At 47.1% G+C, this 23,965-nt stretch overlaps 1 protein-coding gene across 1 annotated transcript in view; it reads right to left on the bottom strand.

Moving 5' to 3' along the window:
* TSPAN5 (tetraspanin 5) overlaps positions 1–23,965 on the bottom strand; it is a 185,157-nt gene that overhangs the window by 27,381 nt on the left and 133,811 nt on the right. Inside the window, exon 2 of the mRNA XM_065907460.1 lies at positions 12,534–12,584. Coding sequence (XP_065763532.1) covers positions 12,534–12,584 — 51 coding nt within the window. The remainder of the gene's footprint in view (positions 1–12,533; positions 12,585–23,965) is intronic.

Raw genomic sequence — 23,965 nt, 5'->3', positions numbered from 1 at the left:
TTCAAATATTAGGCTACATCTTTGGCAAATAATAAGAATTCAAGTTTATCAGCATCATCATTTCATCACTACTATACTGGACTAAGAGGACAACAACGAATGCTATAGAACAGGAGTCCCTTGCTCATGGCCTATTAGGACCGGGGCCACACAGCAAGAAGCAAGAAAGCAAAGCTTCCTGTGCCACCCCCCATCACTCGCACTACCGCCTGAACCATACCATCCCCCAGCGCCAGCCCATCCCATGGAAAAACTGTCTTCCACGAAACCGGTCCCTGGTGCCAAAAATATCAGGGACCGCTGCTATAGAAGCACGCTGGAGGGGCCTCTAACCAACAGCTTTGGAGAGAAATCTATTTTGCTGTGGCACTTGGCCTGCCTGACCCCCTTCCAAGAAGCCACACCCATGTAGGATGATGTCTTAAGGAGGTGGGAGGAACTGACCTGCCAATCAACCTTCTTTCTCGAGAAATGGGAAGTTACCTGAAAGGCACTCAGAATAAAGGCAGAAGGGAGAGCGAGGTCAGGAGGAAGCAACGGCTAGGAATAAGCAGAAGCCACTAAGGGGTGGGAGCCCAGAGTACAAAGAAGCGACGCAGCAGAGAAGAGAGCCGTGAGAAGCAGCCAGGCGCAGGTCAGCCGCCACGTGGCCGAGATCACACACCTCAACCAGGCCAGGGGTGCCGCTGCCGCCTGGAAACCCGACCAGGCACCCTGGCCACCAGACAGTCACGGCTGCTGGCTGACTTTCCAGTTACTAAACCACGTCCCACTCCCCGTGAGGTCTCATCCTTCAGGGGTCTGATAGGCCTGGTATGTGTCAGTCACCACAGCTGTGCCCGACTCCATGCAACTCCACGGACTGTAGCCCATCAGGCTCCTCCATCCAGGGGATTCTCCAGGCAAGAATACTGGAGTGGGCTGCCGTGCTCTGCTCCAAGGGAACTTCCCTAGCCAGGGATCGAACTCCTGTCTCTTACATCTCCTGCCTTGGCCAGCGGGTTCTTTACCGCTAGTGCCACCTGGGAAGACCCTGGTATGTCTCAGTCAGGATGTGAAAAACCAGCCCATCTTCCCTCCAACTTCCGTCTCCTCATCAGCACCTCATGCATTCAATAATCTCTGGAATTTCAGTCATTTCTTTCCAGGGTTCTGCAATCAAGGACTATGTTCTGAGCGTCACTGTTTCTTCCTGGAAGATGTTTCTACACACGTGCAGATCTGAACATGCAAGCAAACTCCAGGAGGGTTTCAAGCCCATAAACCTCAGGAGCGTCTGTGGTTTTCTCCAGCGGCGCAGAGCGGCCTCCTTGTGCCACCTGGCAAGCTTCAGTTTCTTTTCTCTCAACTCACACAGCAAAAAAAAAAAAAATAAAAATAAAAAATAGCATCAATAAGCCCCTACGGTCTGGGACTCTTCTGCTTTGGCATATAAGAGCACATTCCTTCCAGCGGCTGGATGAGAAACAGAGAGACAAGCCTATGGAATGTGCAGGCACAGCCAGGCCAGATGGGCCCCTTTGAGATTTACGATCCTGCGTCCCGCCTCACCCACCCTCTCTACACTGCTACACTGGGGGAAACTGCCACCAGTTTTCCTGGAGAAAGAGGGGGAGCAGCATTTCCTTACTTGAGCAAGAATGCCACCACAGGACAGTTTCAAGAAAATGAGCTACTTGGTAGGGATGGTCCTGGAGAGCTAGTAACAATGACCACAGGGAGTCCAAGCTGGGCCACAGGGCCACCTGCCCCCCAACAACTCATCAGAGATCCTCTAAAGGTGTTACAGGGCAAAGTTGCTCTGCACACCCCAGAACCCCCATCTGTCTTAAGGAACTGCTGCAGCACCCAGGGAGAGGATGTAGAGAGACAGGAGCTCGCTGGGACCTGAGCAGTTCAGGGAGATGTAAGGGCGCAGGGCAGCATAACTCACAGCCTGGCGAAGAGACACGAGGTTAAGGGAAGACCGGACGCTTTCAAGACATGTGGTTTCCCGTACTTTTCTTGTCAGAAAAGGTCATGGTGAGATTCAAGTAATCCTTTCTTGAAGATAAAAAATGGCCATGACCTGCTTTTGTGGTGAGGAAGAAGAAGAGAGGCAGTCGTCTCTCAGGGCTCTAGAAAATCCTGCAACCGAGCCACCGATGGGGAGGCCAGCCGTGCGGTGCCCTCGCTGGTACCGCGCTCAGGCCACGAAACCACCTCCGCCACCTGGGTGGAGCAACTGCCTCTTGGAACAAGGAAACACAGCCAGCTGCAAAAGTGTCACTTTTCAAAAACCCAGCATGTTCCGAGCCACTCTCCGGGTATTTCACGTACATGTGCAGAAGGTGAGAAACATATCCAGAATATTCCTAAGTAAAGAGTTTAAACTGAAATATGTAATAGAGGCTCTGGTCAGACTGTCCCTGCAACTAAAGCAAAAAAACAAAAACCAAACAACAAATGAAAAGTCTAACGTGGGGGTAGGTGATCACTGTATTCTAGAGCTTCAGGGATGCACAACTCATTCAGTTGCTCAGCAAACAGTTTCCTGGGAATCACCTGAGACGTGCCAGGTACTGTGCAAGTCATGGACATTCAGAGTGAACATATGGGGACACCCTCAGGGACTAGTCTAGGGGGGACAGGTTAGGAGGAGGGTTCTGGGAAGAGGTGTTAGTGTGTGTTAAGTGAGTGTACACGGGAGGGCAGAGGGTCATGTCTGCAAGTGCAGAGACACAGTGGCAGACCTGGCCCCCCACGGGGTGTACATGTGACTGTCACGAGTGGTGAGAGGAGACAGGCTGGCGGAGCGTGGCTGGGTTTGACTCTGAAGGCATTCTGAGCAGAGGAGGGTCACGTGCGAATTCGGAAAGCTCAGTCCTTAGGCAGCAGGTAGGGGCTGAGGAAGCTGCTGGGAGGCCCTGTGGTGATGCTGAATTGTGGGATGAAAGCCAAGTGAGAGCCACACGACTGAGCGCTGACTCTGCCAGGCACGGAGCTACCTGGATAATTTCTTCCTCACAGTTAACTCTCCATGGCAGCGCACAGACCCAGAGACGGAGTAACTTGCCAGGTGACCCAGGTGAGAAAGTGGCAGACCAGGGGTTTGAGCCCCACCACCTGATCCCAGAGCAGGCTTCCAACCATGATGCTCTACTGTCTAAAGTGAAAAAGCAGCAGTGGGCAAGACTGTTCTTGTTTCCAGTGTAACATCATATGTGCGTGCATGTGTACTAAGTCATTCGGTCGCGTCCAACTCCTTGCAACACTATGGATACAGCCCATCAGGCTCCTCTGTCCATGGGTTCTCCAGGCATGAATACTGGAGTGGGTTGCCATGCCCTTCTCCAGGGGATCTTCCTGACCCAGGGATCAAACCCGAGTCTCTTATGTCTCCTTCATTGGCAGGCAGGTTCTTTACCACTAGCACCAGCTAGTGGAAACATATACCTATGTTTATGATAGGTATATGGAAACATATACCTATCTCTAAAATGTTAAGGAAAATATGGTAGTCTTACTTCAGACTTTACTGATCACGATCTGAAAACCCAAGTGAATAGGATGACCTCTTGCTGTGTGCACGTGTGTGTGTGCACACACACGCACACCATGAAGCAGAGAATTTACTTGTCTTACACACCACAGTGAAATAAAGGGGGTGAGGGGTTGGGTTATGGAATGAGATTTCTCGGGAGAAAGCAGTTGCTGTGTTGTGTGACTCTACTTCCTAGATAAGGGAGCAGATTTCTTTTTATCCAAAACCTAGTAAGGAAGTTTCAAGAAGATCCCTGAGGAAGCTTGGAGACACCAGGTCTGGGCAGGGGTACTGGGTGGCCACCTAGAACAGGGATGCCACCCAGCTGAAGGGAACCGCAGGTAGAAGGAGTCTTGGAGAAACTTCAAAAGGACCAAGGCACCATCCCCTTTACCACCTGCCAGGCCCAGAGAGCAAAGCTGCACCCACATTTCTGCCCTGGCAGGAAGTGGAGAGAGAAACCTCAAGGGGATCGGGGAGGAGGGACAGGAGGAAGCAGGGGGCAAAGGCCCCACCCCTTCCTCTCTCCAGGGGCCGAAGGTTGAGTGTGCCAGGCAAGGCAAACATTTTACAGCAAAGTGAGGTTTGGGGTTTCCATTTTTATCCTGCCCTGTCGAATAACCAGGCTTCCCTGATGGCTCAGTTAGTAAGTAATCTGCCTACAGTGCAGGAGACCCGGGTTCAATCCCTGGGTCAGAAAGATCCCCTGGACAAGGAAATGGCAACCCACTCCAGCATTCCTGCCTGGAGAATTCCATGGACAGAGGGGGGCACCAGTCCATGATGTTGCAAAGAGTCAGACATGACTGAGTGACTAGTATTTTCATTGCTAATAATTGGGCTTGGACTGGTGCCTAAAATGAGAAGGCATGCGTGCTAAGTCGCTTCAGTTATGTCCAACTCTGTGCGACCCTATGGACTGCAGTCACCAGGCCCCTCTGTCCATGGGATTTCTCCAGGCAAGAAGACTGGAGTGGGATGTCATTTCCTCCTCCAGGGGATCTTCCTGACCCAAGGTAGGACTGCAGTATCTGAGGGTGGACAACAAAGACACTCAATTTTTGACCCACCTGAATTTTCATTCCTGATAAAATTCTCTGCAAAAAAGTTTACAGAGACATACAAAAAGAGAAAAATTAAGGTTTTTTTCCGCTAACATATTTCATGCCTCTGCTGAGCATACTGGTTACAGCGCCTCAGACCACAGGCTGACTTTCCAGGTACTCAACAAAAGCTGTTCAGTTTGCAGATTTTCAACTGCAACAGAGAACCTGCGGGGATTACATGGACAATTGAGAAAGAGATGCAAACTTACATTTCAGTCCACTTAATGAAGCCTTCAAAAGTATTCTCGGCATCTCAGAAATGTCTGCTTAAAGTACTTTCTCAGGGGAGGCAAGCATTTTTCTCTTTAAGTTGCCTGGGTAACCGCTGCCACCTACCACTTCCCTCTGGCTACCTTGACCACCACCGTTATGAACTGCTTGAATTACTGCATCTCCTTGTCTAATTTTTCCTTCCTGGGAAAATAGGGAACGTTCTTCCAAGTTGAGCCTACTGCACAATCGTGACAGGCAGCAACTGTGGGTTCTGAACTGAGACTGGCATTACAGACAGTAGTCAGACTCACCCTTGTCCCCAGGACAGCCAGGGAGAACAGTGAGAGACTCGAGAGCTCCTCTCATGGCCATCCCGCCTGCCAGGGCCAGCACTGTGCCCCAGCTCCCTCCTGCCAGGCCAGGAGAGTGCAGTGACAGATGAGAGGGGGGACTCGGGAGGGAGACCCCATGGGGACTTCCACAATGTATACAGCTCTCCAGCGCATTCTCATTCATGTGGTCATGAGCACCAGGAGGCACTGTGCTAGACCTGAGCATAATGGGCTGGAGAAGACAGGCTCCTGCCCTCAAGGAGCTTCCAGGTCACACCAGCCAGGCCAGGTTCGCCCTCCACCCAAAGGGCTGGTGCGGTGTGAGCGGTGGCAGGAGGTGCAAGAGGACTCAAGAGCGCGCACGGAGGACCAGGGAAGCGCACCTTCCCACTTGGAAAAGCCGAGTCTCCCCCTTGCCCTCAACAGTGTTGGTGGGAGCAGCTCCACTTTCGACTGTTAGTGGTCTATCACCCAGCCTCCTGCCCCTACCTAAGAATTAAGTCAAAAGCATTAACATGGGAATTCCCTGGCAGTCCAGTGGTTAGGACTCCTCACTCCCACTGCCGAGAGCCCAGGGTTCAATCTGGGTTGGTGAAGTCAAATTGCATAAAATCCCACACAAAGCAGGGAAAAGGTATAAACACTGGGCAAAACAGAAGAGGGAAGATATCCCCAATTCTTCCTTAAGACAATCATACACAGATTACCACTTACACACCAGAAGTAATTTTCTTCCCCTGGATGTTAGAAATCTGCTGTTTCTAACACTGAACCCCTACCATATCAGAGATCAGAAACCACTTGTCGCTTTACTTCCTTTTAGGCTGTAAGAACTGATAATATGCTTACTAGAGGTCTGAATGATACAGCCAGGGTTGAGAAGAATGCCTTCATCTTCCCTTTGCTCATTCATTCTCCCACAAGCAATGTTTCTTGAATGTCTATTACGTGTCAGTTAATGTTCTAAGCACTAGAGTGTAGTAGTAAGCAGAAGTCCCTGTTTAGGGGGGAAAAAAAATCCGTGTGAGTGGTAAGTCCTTTGACAACACAGAGGGAGGGAAAGGCATACAGGAGTGGAGAAAGGGGCTGGGACTAGCGTGAGAGTGGCTGCTTCAAACAGGCCAGGGAGGCCCGCAGACGAAGGTGAGCCTGGAGCGGAGACCAGGAAGCAAAGGAAAGCAGCCTTTGGACCTCTGGGGACGAGCAGACCTGGCCCCAGGGCGGTAGATCCATCTGAGATGGCGGAGGACAGCAAGGCGACGAGTAGGGGCTGGAGTGCAGCAGGGGAGGGCAGTGTGGGAAACAAGGACTCGGAAGGAGCACAGTACTGCACACAGCTTTGAGTGAGACAGCAAATGCGCTGGAGGGCTTGGAGTAGACATGACAGATCTGCCTTATGCTCGAAAGAATCACTCTGGAGAATTCCCTGGCAGTCCAGTGGTTAGAATCCACGCTTTCACTGCTGGGGACCCAGATTCAAACCCTGGTCAAGGAATTAAGATCTCGTAGGCTGTGAGTGTGGCCAAAGATAGAAAAAGTAATAATAAAAGTAAAAAAGAAATAAAAGAATCACTTTGGCTGCTATCTATCTGGAGACGGCCAGGACTGGGAGTGGAGGCACAAGAGCAGAGGCTGGGGAACAACGGAGGTGTCTGCACTAACAGAGGCAAAAGGTGGCAGCTTAGACTAGTGTATAGAAGTGGAGGTGGCTGGAAGAAACCCTACTCTCGGTGCAGTTTCAAAACAGAGCTGACAGTGTTTGCTGACAGACCGAATGCGGCATGAAAGAAAAGACAAGGTTGTCAAGAACACCCAAGCAAGTGAAGAGGACCGAGCCGTCATCTCCTGCAACTGAGAAGAGAAGGTGTGAGAGGAGAAATTAGGACTGTTTCTCTGGGTTCTGAAGCTTCAGAAGCCTGGCGGGCCTTTCCGCAGAGATGCTGGGCATGAGACTGGGGTTCAGAGGAGGCCAGGACCACAGATGTAAATTTGGAAGTCATCAGTGATCAATGACGCTTGAGGCCCTGAGCCTGAATGAGAACTCCCAAAGCGAGAGTGAAGAGAAACAAGGTGTTTCTCCAGAATTCAGAGGTTCAAGAGGCAGCTGGACTTTGCAAACAAGTATGAGAAGGCACTACTAATGAGGTATGAAACCCAAGAATGTGACGGTCTTGGGAGCCAAGAAGGAAAGTGTTCCTAGAAGAGAAGAATGATTAAACATGCCTCAGTCCTCACTTGACTGATAAAGGTTTCTGGGTACCTGGGCAAGAAAATTATGTTCAATGAGAAAGTGTTAGCCAGGTTCACATGAGTCCTAGGCTAGTTATTCAGAGAAAAGACAAGATGCAGAAAGACAGTCTGATATAATGACAAGTAGATGGATTAGAGACTCCTTGACTAACGACACCCAAGGGCACACACAAGTCAATGATGTCAACCCCAAAGGAAATTTCCAGTGACAAGTCATTGGGTTCTGTCCTCGGCCTGTTCAATATGTCACTGCCTTCTATCACTGATAACTATACTTGACTGCAATCAGAAAAATACAGGAAGCTTGTAAAACAGAGCCTTCCGGTGTCCACACCCCAGACCTACTGAATCCAAATTTGCCAGGTAGCACTAGGGCAAGGAGTTAAAGGAAGGTCTGAGTTAAAAGGAGGACTTGAGCAAGGATGTTGATCAAAAGTACGGCTAAAACCAAGCTGAGTGGAGTGGGGAGTGTGCTGGTTGACAGAGCACAGAGCCTCCAGCTCCAAAGCAATCTCTGCAGGTAGACAGGCAGGTAGAACAGACCTGGGGCAATCTGGACTCTTGCATCTGCCTCTGAAAATCAACCAGATGTGAGACGGAGGGAGGAAACCCAGCTGGACCTGGACCAACCTGAGACCCCCTCAGTGATACACTGTGTGACCTCAAGTGGTACTGAGAGCTGACAGGAGAGAGGGGACGTGATCCGGCCATACCCTCTACGGCCCCTAAAGCACCCTCTCCCTGGAGAAGAGGACCCACAGGGAGGTCAGGGGAGTGAGATCAAAACGGTGGAGGGATCCCCCACCTCCGCCAGAGCCTGGAAACTCACAAGGAGCCACACCAAGGACTAATACAGAGAGGGGCTTACAATGGGACCCAATGGGGCAGACCTACATTCCATGAATGATTCTAATTTGGCAGGAGGGAGGTCTTTCTAACAGTAAGAGGAACCCAGAGAAAAGTGGTGAGTGCTTTGCCCCAGGAACAGTTCAACTTCCATACACTCCAAATTAGCACGAACGGCAATGTATTACTTTATTTATAGATCTCCTGGAGGAGGAAATGGCAACTCACTCCAGTATTCTTGCTTGGAGAATCCCATGGACAGAGGAGCCTAGCAGGCTTCAGTCCATGGGGTCGCAAAGCATCGGACATGACTGAAGTGTAGTTTATGTACATAAGCACGCCCACCCTAGAACAAACTAGCACTCATAGTTTATGTATATAAGCATGTGCATCCTAGAACATACATTCCCTGAGGAATTACATGCCCAGAATCCAGCGTAAGCCATGCGCCATGCTGTGCGCTCAATAATGTTCTTTGAATGGATGAGGTGATTACTGCTGGACGCTGCCAAGCTTGTTGTGGCGGTAATTCATGCAACGTGACTGTTAACGTTCCTTCTAAAACCGCAGATCCTATGATTTCTGAAAAATTGCGCATAAACCAGTTTCCCCTGGAGACACATTCATCCTTTGCATCTTGACTGTGATGTGGAAGTTAGATTAAATGTATTATTTAATTATTATGTCTAATATTCAACTGCAATATTAGTCCTAAATCGCAGCCTGGTATTAAGTAAGAGAGGTAACGATTTTTGCCTCCAATATTTCTGTGCTCCACATAAAAATTTGCAAAACCCCATCTATTAAAGAAATCTGATCCTTCCAGCCGTGACCCAGTTTGGGGATTTACCCTCTGGGCCTCTTTTCAAGTAAATGTCACCACATCTCCGTTGGGGGAATTTACTGATTCACAGGCTGGTGTGACCCGCCCTGCAGGTGCATGCGGCCGTCACCCTCAGCCGGCTGCGGTTCACCTCAGAACATCATCCCAGCAGTGGCCTGGTCTAGCTTAGAACTTATCCCCAGGGGCTTCAGCGGAGCAGCCTCTGCAGCTACCTAGTCAATCAATGAACATCACACCCTCCTTAAGAGACCCCAGAACAAAGCCGTTTCTCAGTCCACAGATCAGAGCCTGGAATGCTCCTAAAATCTGAGGCCACTTCCAAAGCCCCCATTCTCTGCTGGTGCCCATGTAGAAGTGGACGCACTGCACCAGGGCATCCAAGGAATGGAACCATGTCCCAGAAAGCGTGGACCTTACACCAGGCCCAGTGTGGGGAGCCACCCCACTTCATCCTCACAGCAACCCTACAAGCTGACACGAGTGTCCTTTGCATAAACCAGGGAAGGGTACCCAGAGACCCTAAACCACTTGCCCAAAGTCACGATGACAGCAAAGGAAGGAGTCGCTATTTGAACTCTGGTCTTTCAGCCCCAGAGCTGTGGTTTCCCAACCCCCGCCCCCCCCCCCCCATGGCAACCAGAGTGATCTTAAAACAAAAGCCAGATTAGGACACTCCCTTAATGCCCTGGTAACTTCCTCTCATTCAACCTCTACAGGCCCTGCCCCTCCGGACTCTGCCTGCCTCTCTGGCCACCTGCCTTACATCTGGCTCTCCCTTCCTACTGGCCTTCCTGTTCCTCGGAATCGCTAAGTGCCTGACTCAGGGCCACTGGACTTGCCAATTCCTCTGCCTAGAATGCGATTCCCCCAGTGCTCTGCAGACCCCTCTTGACTTCACCAAGGCGCTCCAGCGCCCCCTTGTCAGGGAGGCCGTTCCCAAGTGCTCTATCTAAAAGAGATCCCTTTCGGGGCTTCCCCGGTGGCTCAGGGGTAAAGAATCCACCTGCCAAAACAGGAGACACAGGTTTGATCCCTGGTCTAGGAAGATTCCACATGCTTCAGAGCAACTAAATCCATGCGGCACAATTACTGAGCCTGCGCTCCAAAGCCCAGGAGCCGTAACTACGAAGCCCAGGAGTTGCAACCTCTGCAGCCCGTGCGCCCTAGAGTCTGTGCTCCCCAAGAGAAGCCACTGCACTGCGACTGGAGAGGAGCCCCCGCTCACGACAGCTAGGGAAAAGCCCGCACAGCGACAAAGACCCAACACAGCCAAAAATAAATTCACAAAAAATAAGAGAGACCCTCTTCCCCACCACTCTCTAAGTGGCCCTTACTCTATACCTTGCGTTCCTCAGCACTCATCCACACCTGCACACGTGTCCCTGGTTGGTTAACTGCTTACTGCTGGGGTCCCCACTAAAGACAAGCCCCAGGGGACTGGGACTCAGCATCATTTGCTGTTGCATCCTCACCCCCAGACTCAGGGCCCAAACACACGGCCAGCGCGCACCATACTGGGCTGTTATATGTCCTCTACCCTCCGCTACCTCCACAGAGTCCCAGCTCACAGAGTTCTGCTTTACAGTAGCTGGGCAACCCCACCATAACTCCAGCTCTGCAGAGAAGCCTTCCCGTTGCTGATACCAGCCCTGACAAAGGAGGGAACTGCTATTTTATCCCTCCCTAGAGACCACATTATCCCCTTGCTCTGATGTTTGTATGATACTGCCGGTTTTAGAATTTTGTGATTTTATCAAAAAAGAGACATCGGGGCGACCGATAAGACAAAAGGATAATTATATTTCACAAAGAGAAAAACCTCCAAAACAACATATTGCCTGTTTATTGCTAGAACAGACAATTAGTTCATATAATGCCTTCCAGCATCTTTTCAGAGCAGATAGAAATGGACTGATTAAAGAAGAGTTACACAAAGCTATATGATCTGGCCCTGAACCAAAAGAGGGCTTCTAAAAGTGGAATTTCTGAGATTCCATAAGTACAAACCTCCAAGCTCATAAAAGGGATCGAGGCAGAAGCTGATCATAATCCAAAAGAAGGTCAGTTATTCAACAGAAAAGTTTCTGGAGATAAAATTCTCTCTGTTTTGGGAACTTAATTTGTTTCCCTTGATGTATAGTCACCACTCTTCCTCATGAGGTTGCTGGAAGGTGGTTCATTTTCCATAAACATTTCACAATCTGTACAAGTATTCTGAAAATAAACAGATGGCGGTTCAATTTCAAAACTCTGGATTTACTTTGAGTTTTACTGGATACAATCTATCTAAACATTGTTTTACTTGTGGAAATGCGTTCTTGCAGCTGAAGGGCTTTGTTTGCTGAACTTTCTTAGTTTTTTCCTCCTTTCCTAATACACAGACCACTTCAAAGGAACGCCTGACTCCAGGCCTTGGTCAAGCTCAGAGGGTGAAATGTCAATGTGATAAGAGAATGGTCTTCTGGGAAAATTTCAGCTAACGTCTTAGGTTACAACTTTTAACCAATCCATCCACTCCCTCACTCTCATAGGTGGGAGACGATAAAGCTTTACTGTGCAGCCAAATACCAGAACAGATAAAATGCTGCCAATGATCTCATGTCCAAAGAAGGAAAAAAAAAAGAGTATATACTTATTTTTGAATTCCACTGCTTGGCGTCAGAAGGAGAAGCTGCAGAAAAAAACTTAAAAGGTATGAATGGGAAGGGAAATGGAGGAATGGATGCAGGGAGGTGTTGTCCTGAAGGTGTTATTTACATAATAAACCACCCAGAACACTGTGTCTTCATATAGCCTTCTCCCTAGATCCAGATTTATTCTTTTACTGTGCAAAATTTGATGACAAAGTTTGGATATTCCTTAACATTTCCAATCAGCACACTAGTGTTCACACTCTTTAGCAACACTGATAAGTTTATCTGCTTTTCAAACATGAATTATATCTAGTTTCCTCCATACCGTACCACATGCTAACAGTTTAGCACATAATGTTCACACTCAAATATCAATTTCATGGCTTGAATAATCTTCCAAAGGGTTTTTTAAAAAGTAAAAGAGAAAAAAAGGATCCAGGTGCTTATTTAGAATTGTTAGTATTATTTATATGCATTACTGAAATTCTTGTGCCAGAGTGAGGCCATGCTCCATGGGAACATGTCTCTCTGGCGAACTGATAAAATTCCAATTACACATTGTGTTTATGCACGTGTGTTGTTACTTCTGTAATTATTTTGGTGCAGTGACCAATTTAGGCTCCATTCTTGAGTCTTTGAACTGTGACATTGTTTTTCAGGGGTATTTTTTCGTTAAAGAGCCATGTTTCCATACACTTGGCAGTTATCAAAGAGGAAAAAGACACAGCATATAACGTGCAGCTTCTTACAAGCAAAATGTGTGCATTTTAATGATGTTTGACTTACTTTTTCATTCCACGCCCAGAGACCGATTCCAAGAAATGCTATTCCCAAAAACTGAAAGAAAGCAAGAAAGTGGTATAAGTATGAGGGTAAATGCCATATTTTTACTAGTACAAACAAAGTTTCAATCATTTTTTTTTTTTGTTACTTTATCTGCTGAGAAAGTTTTCTGTAATATCTAACGGTCTTCAACAGGAAAAGAAATACCACCATCCCCTTGATAAAATTATTACCACATTAAGAACAGCACTTGCTTACAAGTCATTCAGATTATAAAGAATAATAATTAGGTAGAATCTTGAATAAAATTAAAGTCATCAATAATGTCTAATGCTGCCTTTCTGGACTGGAGAGGAAGCAGTGAGTACCCCCATAAACCTAAGCATGATGTTCACTAGAAAATGGATAACTACGGGCATGAATTTAGCAGAGTTGGAGGTTTTCTCCTTGCCTTCATGCCATCATGAGTGGGCTGGGGCAGGGAGGGCCTGCTGAAACCCATCATGTCCCTCAGACAACTCTTAATCACTCCTTCAAAAGGGAACAGGACCCTTATCAAGTCCAGGATGACCCAAAGAAAACACCTGGAATCTTCGTCAGAAACTTATAACAGTTACATTGTACTTGAAAGGGCTCCCATGACTTGGCCTAAACTCAGTGCTATAACATCATGCATAACAGAGAGCACACAAATAAGACGCAAGGTTGAGTTGAAAATACACAGACCCTGCCATCCATCAGCTGCGTCCAGTATGGAGCGAGGGAGGGGAGCAACAGTAACAGGGGGATAGTCCCTTTGAATCAGTTCTCACGGCATTCCATCTCCTTTAAGAGACACATTTTTCCAGCACACTTTAACATCTCTGAAATTGGGATGTGTCTTAAAAGTGATGATGTCTCAGTTTAATTGCTCCCCCCCACCTTTGACTGTACCTCTAATAATAGTGTGTCTTATAACCAGAGTTCCACAGGTCTGGTAACACATGGCACACGGCTGTCCACCCACTCAGAGCTCGGCGATCAGGACTGGGTGCAACTGGCCACAAGGAAAGACACATCTTCATCCTCATCTTTATCATCCACAGCAACTCTGAGTTTCCCCTCCAAACCGTGAGGCGGAAAGAGGGTGGGCAGGTTGAGACTGAGGGCGTGGCGCACGCTGTTTCTTTTACTAACATCTTGATCAAGTTAAACGTCAGGGAAGCTGTCCACTGCAAGGGAGCCGCGGAGAAAATGAGAGAGAGGGTGGTTACTCTCTCCAGTTTCAGGGAAATCTGAGAAGGGTCCACCTGGCGAGGTCTATGCCATTCGCAGCGGGGAGTTACCGACACTTTGTAGGCAATGGCTAATAAATTCAAAAAGGGGCTGGGAAAACAGCAGGAGCAGAGGGAAAAGAGGGAACTGAAAATAACAGAGGAGTGACTGCTCGGAAAAGGTGGTGGTGTTTTTATAAGCAGAACTTCCCAAAGCCTGGACAATTATCTGACACTGCAGGCACACAGCCCTTGATGCATTCTGAGTTCCTACACAGAAAAGCTCGGCACCGTGGCCTTGATGGAGCAAAACCGAAGGACCCCTTTCTTCCAAGCCACCCTTGGTCCCGGAAGTCTGAGAACATTTAGAAAAATGTATTTTCAGCAGGCCAGCGAAAAACTACTATGCTCAGCCTCTCTACTGCCCTCACCAGAATGCCGTTTCACTTTACAGTTCCTATTCGAAGTCACAAATGCACCAGTCTCTCAATGATTCAAAATGCTTCTGGGTCTCTGTAGTACAAGAATAATGCCACTCAGCACATCACTTTCATTTTCATAGGTGCCAGCACGGTAGGGTAACAGGGACAAGTGCACACACGGGAGACCAGTAGACCTACATCCTTATTGACATCAAACTCAGCCCAAATCTGAGACTTCCTCGTGTTTAAGTGTTTTGCAGACAAAGGCAGGTCACTCCCCTGACACAGTAAATCACACTGTCATCACGAGCAATGGTGGGGTGCTGTGACAGAGGACACCATGGTCTACTGTCCCTCTTGCTAAGGAGGGCAGACAGGTCATCGCTGAGGTCCCCTGCCTCATTGTTAACATTAAGTTCTTTTTTTTTTTCATTTATTTTTATTAGTTGGAGGCTAATTACTTTACAATACTGTAGTGGTTTTTGCCTTACATTGACATGAATCAGCCATGGATTTACATGTATTCCCCACCCCGATCCCCCCTCCCACCTCCCTCCCCATCCAATCCCTCTGGGTCTTTCCAGTGCACCAGCCCTGAGCACTTGTCTCATGCATCCAACCTGGGCTGGTGATCTGTTTCACCCCTGCCTCATTGCTAACATTAAGTTCTCTTTATTACTTGTCAGGCACTGTGCCTAATGCTTTTTGTATGCCATGTCTCTCTTAAACATCACAACAATTTATTCTGAAAGAGGCATTATTATTAACTCCATTTTAAGAAAGATTAACTTGCTCAGAGGCACACAGCTTCTGAGTGGAGAAGCAGAGATTTGGACCAACATGAATGTAACACCAACGTTCGTGTTCTTACCAGTAGTGATAAGTTCCCATTTTCCTCTGTGGGACAGAAAGTTGATACATTCAGGTTAGAAGTATATGGGATATGATGAAGACATCATATGTACCCACACAAGGAAGCAATGGAAAGTTGAGACAGTAAAAAGAGATGAGAACCTTGCCTTCATATGAAGAACTGGCTGTAGAACAGACATTCCCCATGCTGGTGACAGCGACGGAGTAACATAGAAAACAGAAATTCAGTGGTGGGTCACCTTTCTCCTCTTTGAATAATCTTTTTCTTTGAAAAAGAAAGATTACTTGTCACTCTGAAAAAAATATTTTTCTTTCCCAAATCATATAAACAGATTGGAAACAAAGTTTTTGACAAAGAAGAGAGAAAAAAAAATCAGGGTCTAAAGAAGACTGAAAGACAATTTCCTTTACAATTTTGCTCCAATATTTCCTGCCTTAACTGTGACCTCCCAAACAAGGTTTGAGGATTTGGGGAAAGACACTGAATCTGAAGTCCAGGAGAGCACATAACCGCTAAGCGATGGTGCAGGGCCGGGACCTCAGCCCACACATAGCTCTGCTGCTCCATCATCAGCAAACGTCCTCCCAGTGACTCTCAGCCCATATGTTTTCTTTTAAAATCAAGTTGTTCCAGCTCCAACAATTAAACAGGGAAGAGCCAAGAAAACAGAGGCACGCAGCACTTGAAGCTCACCGAGTTTCCCCTTTCCCACCTCCAGAAGAAAAGGCGACCATAAACCCCCAAACTGACCTTGTTCTGAAACCCAAAGGCCACCTTACAGGGAACAAATGAGAACATTAAATTCAATTCTTTATCCTTTGAAACAGAAACAAGACCAGATCTGAGGCATCTCCCATGTGGCTATATATGCAAACACACAGTCAAATGTTTGTCTATCCAACTTTGATGTTTTAAAATGAATATTAATTTTGCCAACATTTGTCAAATGCTAATTATGAACTAAGCACCATACTCAGTACTGTGTGTTATTTATTTTAAGTACTGTGTTTTATTCGAATGAGTTAACACAGCATTGCCTAACCCAGCAGGCTCCAGCCACGGGGCACTTGAAACATGGTTAGTTCAAAGTGAGATGTGCTAGGAGGTGTAAAATATACCCTCGATTTAAAAGACTTAACATTCTGAAGAATGTAAAAGTTCTCATGAACAGCTGCCTATTTATTTTTAATTGGAGTATAGATGATTTACAATGTTATTTTAGTTTCAGGCATACAGTAATGTGACTCAGTCATACATATACATCAACATATCTATTCTTTTTCAGATTCTTTTCCATTATAAGTTATTCTAAGATGCTGTAGTTTCCTGTGTTATATGACAGGTCCTTGTTGTTTATCTATTTTAAATATGTAGTACATATCTATTCATCTCAAATTCCTAATGTATTCACCCCCAACTTTCCTTTCATGTAACCATAGTTTGTTTTCTACTTCTGTGAGTCTCTGTTTTGTATATAAGTTTATTTGCATCATTTTTTTAGATTCCACATATAAGTGATATCACGTGATATTTTTCTGACTTACTTCACTCAGTATGACAATCTCTAGGCCCATCCATGTTGCTGCAAATGGCATTATTTCATTCTTTTTTATGATTTATTTTTTTACAGCTGTTTTATTTTTGATTATACATTGACACGATAATACTTCAGCTATATTGGGTTAAATACATTAAAAATTAATTTCATATATTTCATTTTACTATTTATTGTACTTGATTTATAAGATTAGTTTCAGGTGTATCACGTAGTGATTCAATATTTTTATAAGACTATACTCAAAGTTACAAAACCATGGCTATATTTCCCTGTGCTGTATAATATATCCATGAAGCTTATTTATTTTATAGATTTTTTTTTAATATAGCTAGTGGAACATTTAATTTAAATTATATATGTGGCTTGCACTATATTACTATTAGACAATGCTGTTCTAAAGTGTACCACAATAATCCCATGCAGTAGAAATATTATCCCCATTTTATAGATAAGGAAACTGAGGCGTAAACACATGGAATAAATCTCCTAAGATTACACAGGTGCCTGAGCTGGGATGCTCAGGCAACTTCAGTCCTCGGCCCAAGCTCCAGACTATTATAGTATTATACTTTGCTAAGGTACATAAAATGTCTGTTCAGCCAAACAAAGGATGGAGAATTATACTGAAACTCATGTTTTAAGACCCCTAAAGTACCTCTTTAATTTCTAGGTATTCAAAGCGAAGCATGTTTTCCTGACTAGGAATGAGAACAGCATGTAGGTAGAAACAGAGGAGCGTGTGGATGGAAGCCCACCAGGCTTCGCAGAACAAGGGCCGGCAGAGCTGAGCCTCAAGAAAAGCTGGAGAGGACCGTGTCCCTGTGATGCGACTAGGAAGATGGGACTTCTCTGCCAGGAAGGTCACATCCGCCCCCTTTTCTCTGGGGCCTACACGTAGAAAATCTCTTCCTCCATCTGTTGTTTTTGTCCTTGCTGAGCTTCCAACATATCAGAAATGGACCAATGTTCCATTATGCTACTTGGCACAACAACGGGTGCTTCGAGAAGCCATTCACTCATCTATCTACAACCTTCAACAAACATTTCTCGAGTTCCTACTTTGTGCTAGGCACTGCTTTCATCTTGTGATAAATGGAGGTAAGAAAACAGACATAGTCCCTGTCCCCAGAGATCTTAAAGTCTAGATAGAAAGATACATCTTTACCAAATAATGTGTTAAAGACAACATCACCCTTGACGGTGCTCTAAAGGAGAAGAACATAAGATCAATACAAATGATAAGAGGGAGATTTGACCTAGAATAGTAGTTCAGAAAGTGCATGTATGCCCAGTCGTGTCTGACTCTTCACGACCCCAGACTGCAGCCCACCAGGCTCCTCTGCCCATGGAATTTTCCAGGTAAGAATACTGGAGTGGGTTGCCATTTCCTCCTCCAGGGGATCTTCCCAACCCACGTCTCCCACACTGGCAGGAGGATTCTTTACCGCTGAACCACCAGGGAAGCCAGTCCAGGAGGGCTTCCCTAGGTAAGTGACTGGGGTAGGAACCGGGGTCTGCAAGAAGAGAAGACGTTAAGTGGTAAGGAAAGGAAGGGAGAATGACTCAGGCAGAGGGAAGAGGATGTGCAAAGGCCCTGGGGTGAGTGAAGCACAGCAAGAAAAGGGGTCTAAGGTGACTGGTATGACAGGTGCACAGACAACGGGGGAAGCAGGGAGGCTTGGCAGGTGTGCACTGAGAGATGTAAGCAGGACCAGCTTACTCAGGGTCTTGTAAGCCACATTAGGGAACCCAGTCATCACCCTACGAGTGACAGGAAGACATTCAGGGCTGGATGTATGCAGTTTGCTGAGACGGGTGAGAAAGCAGGTTTTTATCAGATTCGGTCTTTGGGGAAATGACCTGAGTTGCAGAAAAGATGAGTTGAGAGTTCAGAGTAGATGCACAGCAGCTAGGAGGAGAGAGCTTTGGTCATGCAGACAAGACCCAGCTGCATCCTGGACTGCAATGTACTGAAGAAGCGCATGGAATTGAGAGCATTTAGAAGTAAACCTGACATCTTCAGAGATGCCTGGATATGGTGACAGGATGGCGTGGGGGTAAGGGTGAAGGAGAGGGAAGTATAATATTAAGGATAATGCCTGTGTTTCTGACATCTCTTAAATGGAGATATGGCTCTTCTAAATCTATCCTGTGTCCTCTCTGACAGAAATAACTTTCAGGTGTCAATTTCATAACTAGCTTGAGATTTAGCAGCATTTCTGAAGGACGGTTTTCTTTCATGGGTATTTTGGCTGCTCTCTGAATTCTCTTTGAAGCAAGTTTCAGCTTGCATACTTTTAAAAAATAAATTATTTAAAACCTATATTCATGTCTACCACCTCCTACAACTTATATTCATAAAAGGAAGCAGTTATGTATAGCTGTATGTTAAAGTTCACAGGCAATTTTTTTTTACCGCCCCCCCCCAACAGGCAGTTCTTAAATGGACATTTTTGATCCTTTTTGCTTAAAAAACAACAACAATGACATCTGTCTGGCACCCTGTGAACAGACTCGAAATAACAATGCAGCAAGGTAAACACAGTAGAGGAAAATAAAAATCAGGTCAATTTTCTCACCTAATTGGAACCTGGAAAACATCCTAAATAACAATGGAAAGAACTGTTATTCCTTAATCATTCTGATGACGTTGTTTTTAAAAATCATAAGCTCTGCCTGAATAAACAGGAGAGATGCATTTAAAACCTTTGGCACAGAAGAGAGGAAAGGGGAAAAAGAGGTGTATTTTCCTGAACTTGTAGCACATGTACATTTTATGAAGATGTTTTTCTGACACCTAAGTGTGACCCAGACTCCAGGTCTGGCGGGGTGGGTGAGCGGAGCAGTCCACACAAGTGTGCTAAATACTTCTGTTAACAAAATCTATATTGTCTCTATCAAACAGGGGCTGATGCAGGAATAAAATGCCTCTGGGCATAATTCTTGCCATGTCAGAGGGGTATAAACACGGGTTGGTGGAAAATTCAATACGCAGAAAGGCAATCCCAATTTTGCCACTGGGTCCCCATGTCCCAGTTTGTACATTCAAAGGGTCCAGAATCCTCATGATAAGATGGCATGGCAGATAAAGTCCAGACTTGTAAACAGGATATTTCCCATCTGAGCCAGGGTCAACCTCACACTTCACTTCGCCCTCATGGCGTCCTCATGCAGCCTGAACACACGCAGCCGGAAGAAGACCAGCTCTGGCTGGGCTTGTGGTTTCGCGACCTTGGAAAGGCTCCTTGTTTGTTCAGCACACATTTACTGAGCATCTGCTATGAGCCAGGTAGCCCTCGAGGGGCCCTGGATAATTATCATTGGGAAGCGAAACAGACAAAATGTGCCTGCTCTTGCGGTTGACATGCTCATCGGGCCATGTGGGGAACGAAAGACACTAAAAAGAAGCATATATGAGTTAGATCACATACAGCTGTAGAAGACGAGAAACACTTCTCGGGAAAAGATAACAGCGTGGGGGAATGAGATGTGGTCCAGAGAGGGGTGAGCTATTGTGACGCTAAAATGGAGCGGACAGAGCAAGTCTCTACCAAGCAAGTCACGTTAAGCAAAGACACAAAGGACAAGAAGGAGCTGGCTGGTAGGCGTCAGGGAATTGAGTTCCAGGCAGAGCAGCAGCCTGGCTCAGGACCTAAGCTGAGGTGTCCAGGTTTAATGGAGGATCAGCCGCCCAGAGGCTGAGCACAAAGGACAGACAGTAACAGGGGCCACACTGGTTGGGCTCTGAAGGTCGTGGCTGTGACTGGTTTCTCCTGGAGACAGAAAGAACCACAGGAGGGTTTCCTGATTTCCCAGAGCCTAATGTGTCTAGCAGAGATACTAAGGGCCCCTGAGGAAAGACAGCAACTTCAGGGGTCAATGTGACAGAGTCAGGATTGGGTGACATTCAAAACTCGACTCACATGCCCGGATGGCTGGCACTTCCTACATGTCGGTTTCCTCCCCACCCTCAGTCCTTTCTCAGCCACCGCCTCCTCTCCCCAGACCTGGGCCAGGTCAGGGTGGCACCTGCTTCCTCCAGGTGCAGCCCTGCCTCCTCCAAGGATGAGAGAGCATCCTCGTTCACAGTGACCAGCGGCCCCTCTCGCACGCGGACCCTTCGCTGACGTTTACACACACAGGCCTGAAAAGGAGCCACAAGGCCCGAGGTCGGACTCTGGGAGTGACAGGGGCGGTGTTAACCGCACGGCATGTGCCTACTTAAGGGGCAGGAACACCTGCCTCCAATGAATCATCTCCTTCCCCTGACGCAGGCGGGAGGCTCCTTCCAGGAACAGCATTTACAAGAAACACAACTCGTCAGGATACCGAGACCGTGGCTTAACCTTGAGTCTTTCCTCTTTCTTGTCTCGTCAATATCGTTCATGAATACTGGGTGTCACTGGCGTCAGAACTTAAAAACCTGCTAATTCTGAAACCCCACATTACAGTAAGTTTCACCCCATTGGGGCTTCTCAATGCATCATCCTTCCCCCTGACCTTATCACTCTTCACTTTTACTTTATACCCCCCATGACTTGTTTTGGGACCATTATATCCATTCTTCAAAACAGAATCTTTGGGGGAGAATGTGGAATATAAATTATAACCAATATCAGGACTTTTCTGGCAGTCCAGAGGTTGGGACTTTGCCTTCCAATGCAGAGGGTATGGGTTCAAAACCTGGTCAGGAGGTTAAGACCCTACATGTCTCATGGCCGAAAAGCCAAAACATAAAACAGAGGTAATATCAAATAAAGACTTTCAAAACGGTCTACACTAAAAAAAAAATCTTAAAACATTATAAGTAATATTGACTGGGGCAACACCTCCATCTACACCTCCATTTTATGAAAACTGGCCACCCCCCTCAAGGGTGGGCCCCTGGAGTCATGTATGCAAAGGAGGGTCCCCTCCTCCCCCTTCTGTAGATTCAGCAGCAGACTGCAGTGTTCCTGTGTCTTAGAAAGAGCCATTTATTCAATACGAGACCAGGGACTCTCGCCCAGAAATCAAGTGTTGGATGCAGTGATTTTTGTCAGCTTCAGTCTCCCTTAGGCTGGAACAGACTGGGCTGCTATGGAGGGAGCATGCAGATACAGAAGCAGAAAAGGGGGACTTCTGTTCCTGCCCACTCTCCACTCCTCACCCCCAGCACCCCACCACACGTCCTGATCCTGAGTTCCACGCAATGCCCCTGGGTCCCTACTGTGCCTCTCCTCCTCACATCCTGACTCAAGTCACTTTGGGGGCTTCCTGTCACTTGATACCAAGAGGGTCCTAAGACAGAAATAAGAGACCAATTTCCCTCGCGTTTAGTCTTGTGACAAGATGGCTATAAACAGTTAAGTGTGTGGGACAGGCATGAGCACGATGGGGCTCCAGAGACCAATAATGATCTGGTGGAGGGTGCCTTTCCCAATAGCTGAGGACAGACTCTGGTGGCTCTGAACAACCGGGAAAGCTGTTGTGACCTGGTGTGAGAAGCTCCATGTGATTCAGCCATGCTCTTCCTCAGAGAAAGGGCTGCCTTCTGCTTGCTGACTGAATTTTGGAAGTAGAATGACACAGCCAGAACCCCAGACATGGTTCCCAAGCAGAGATGTGGTTCCCAGGCATTACAGACCTGTGTTTTCTCCTCCTGTTTTCCCAGAGAGGAGGGCAGGGCTCTCTCTACCTCTGAACTCACTCTGCACCAGGAGACAGCCAGAGCACCTCTTGAAGAAATGTCTACAAGCCAGGGACAATCTCATTCACAAATGCCTTTGCTAAGAGTTTGGAGCTTAACATCTTGGCAAGAATTAGGGCAATTTCAGTTTCTCAGTAATCTGAGATGGGAAGGGAGAGAAAGGGGGGGAGGGCTCTGTAGGCCATAAAACCCATATTCCTCTTGGAACTCTCTCAGGCAATGCATGCAGACAGAAAGGAACATGAGAGATCGCGCAGTTCTGGCTGGAAACGTGGAGGCTGCAAGTTCACAGACCACTGATCTTCGTCTCAGTCAAAGCCAGGCTTATACTGCCTGGGCTACTCCATCTATACTTCTCTGATGAGATAAAAACCAAAGCTAAGAAGAGACCACAGAGATGTTCTGAAAGCTGAGGAGGACTGAAGGACTCCAGAATTTCACACGACAAGTACGAGAAGTAAGCTATCTGCAGACAAACATCAGCCTTTGTGGAAGTAAGTTCCTGTTGTTTGCATCAAACAGCCAAGCAGTGCAGCTCCAGCGAACAGCAGCTTCAAGAGTTTAAGACTCTCAGATGTACACTGTTTTTGTGTTGAAACATTGTGACATTTTAAAGAAACATCTGAAGCAAGGCTTAATGGTAAATGCAGAGAAAAATTAAAATAGGATTACTCTTTTTTAAAAGCACAAGTAGGATTATGTATTTCAATTCCCTCCATAAGTACATAGTTTCTACATACACTGGGCACTATGCTAGATGCCAGGGACAGGAAGGTGAAAAGCATAACAGATGATCTCTTAAAGAGCTAACTGTCCAGGGCCAGAAAGCAGAAACAGATAAGTAAAACCAAGACTCAAGCACCGGGAATGGCGTGGCACCTGCCCAGAGAAGCAGAGCCACAGAAACACAGAGGGGAAGCCCTGGGCTCCCCGCGGGGTGGGGTGGGGGCCGGGGGTCAGAGGAAGCTTCTTAGGAAGTGACAGGGAAGGAGCAAGGATGAACATCTCCTGCAGAGGAAGCAGTGTGAGCAAGAGGAACGCAGCCTGACAGCCTGTCCCTCAGGAAACCAGAAGGGCTGCCGGGGCTGGAGCAGAGACATCAGGTCAGACCCCGGGCCAGCAGCGATCTCAGTGTGGGTCCTGCTCCCCTGACTTGTCAGAAATGCAGATTCTCAGGTCGTCCCAGGCCTACCTCCTCAGCAACTCTGGGGATGGGGCCCTGCAAGCCCTGTCTTAACCAGCACTCCAGCTAAATGTGGTACTTGGGGAAGACGGACATTGCTAAGTAGGCTGTGTGTGTCCTGGGGACGAAGGCACCACACCAAGCTACTTGAGGCCAACCAAGGATTTTTGGCGAGACAGTGACAGGATCAGAATGCACGTTGGAAAAATCATTCCAGTATAGTACAGAGAATAAAGAGAAGGGAGGTGACACTGCGGGTGAGATGAGTGAGGAGGTTCCTGCCGTAATTCTGGTGACAGGGGCATGAGCCCAGAAAGGAGAGGCAGTAAGATGAAGAGAGAAGATGCAGGAGGAGACTCCACAGGACATGGTGACAGGAAGCATGGGGTATAAAGTCAAACCATGGTTTTCTCAACGAGAACGCTTCAGTGTTCATCCTAAATACGTGACAACACG

This window comes from Muntiacus reevesi, chromosome 16, assembly GCF_963930625.1.
Source record: "Muntiacus reevesi chromosome 16, mMunRee1.1, whole genome shotgun sequence".
In the NCBI taxonomy this organism is placed as follows: domain Eukaryota; kingdom Metazoa; phylum Chordata; class Mammalia; order Artiodactyla; family Cervidae; genus Muntiacus; species Muntiacus reevesi.
This window is presented reverse-complemented; position numbering and strand designations above follow the sequence as displayed.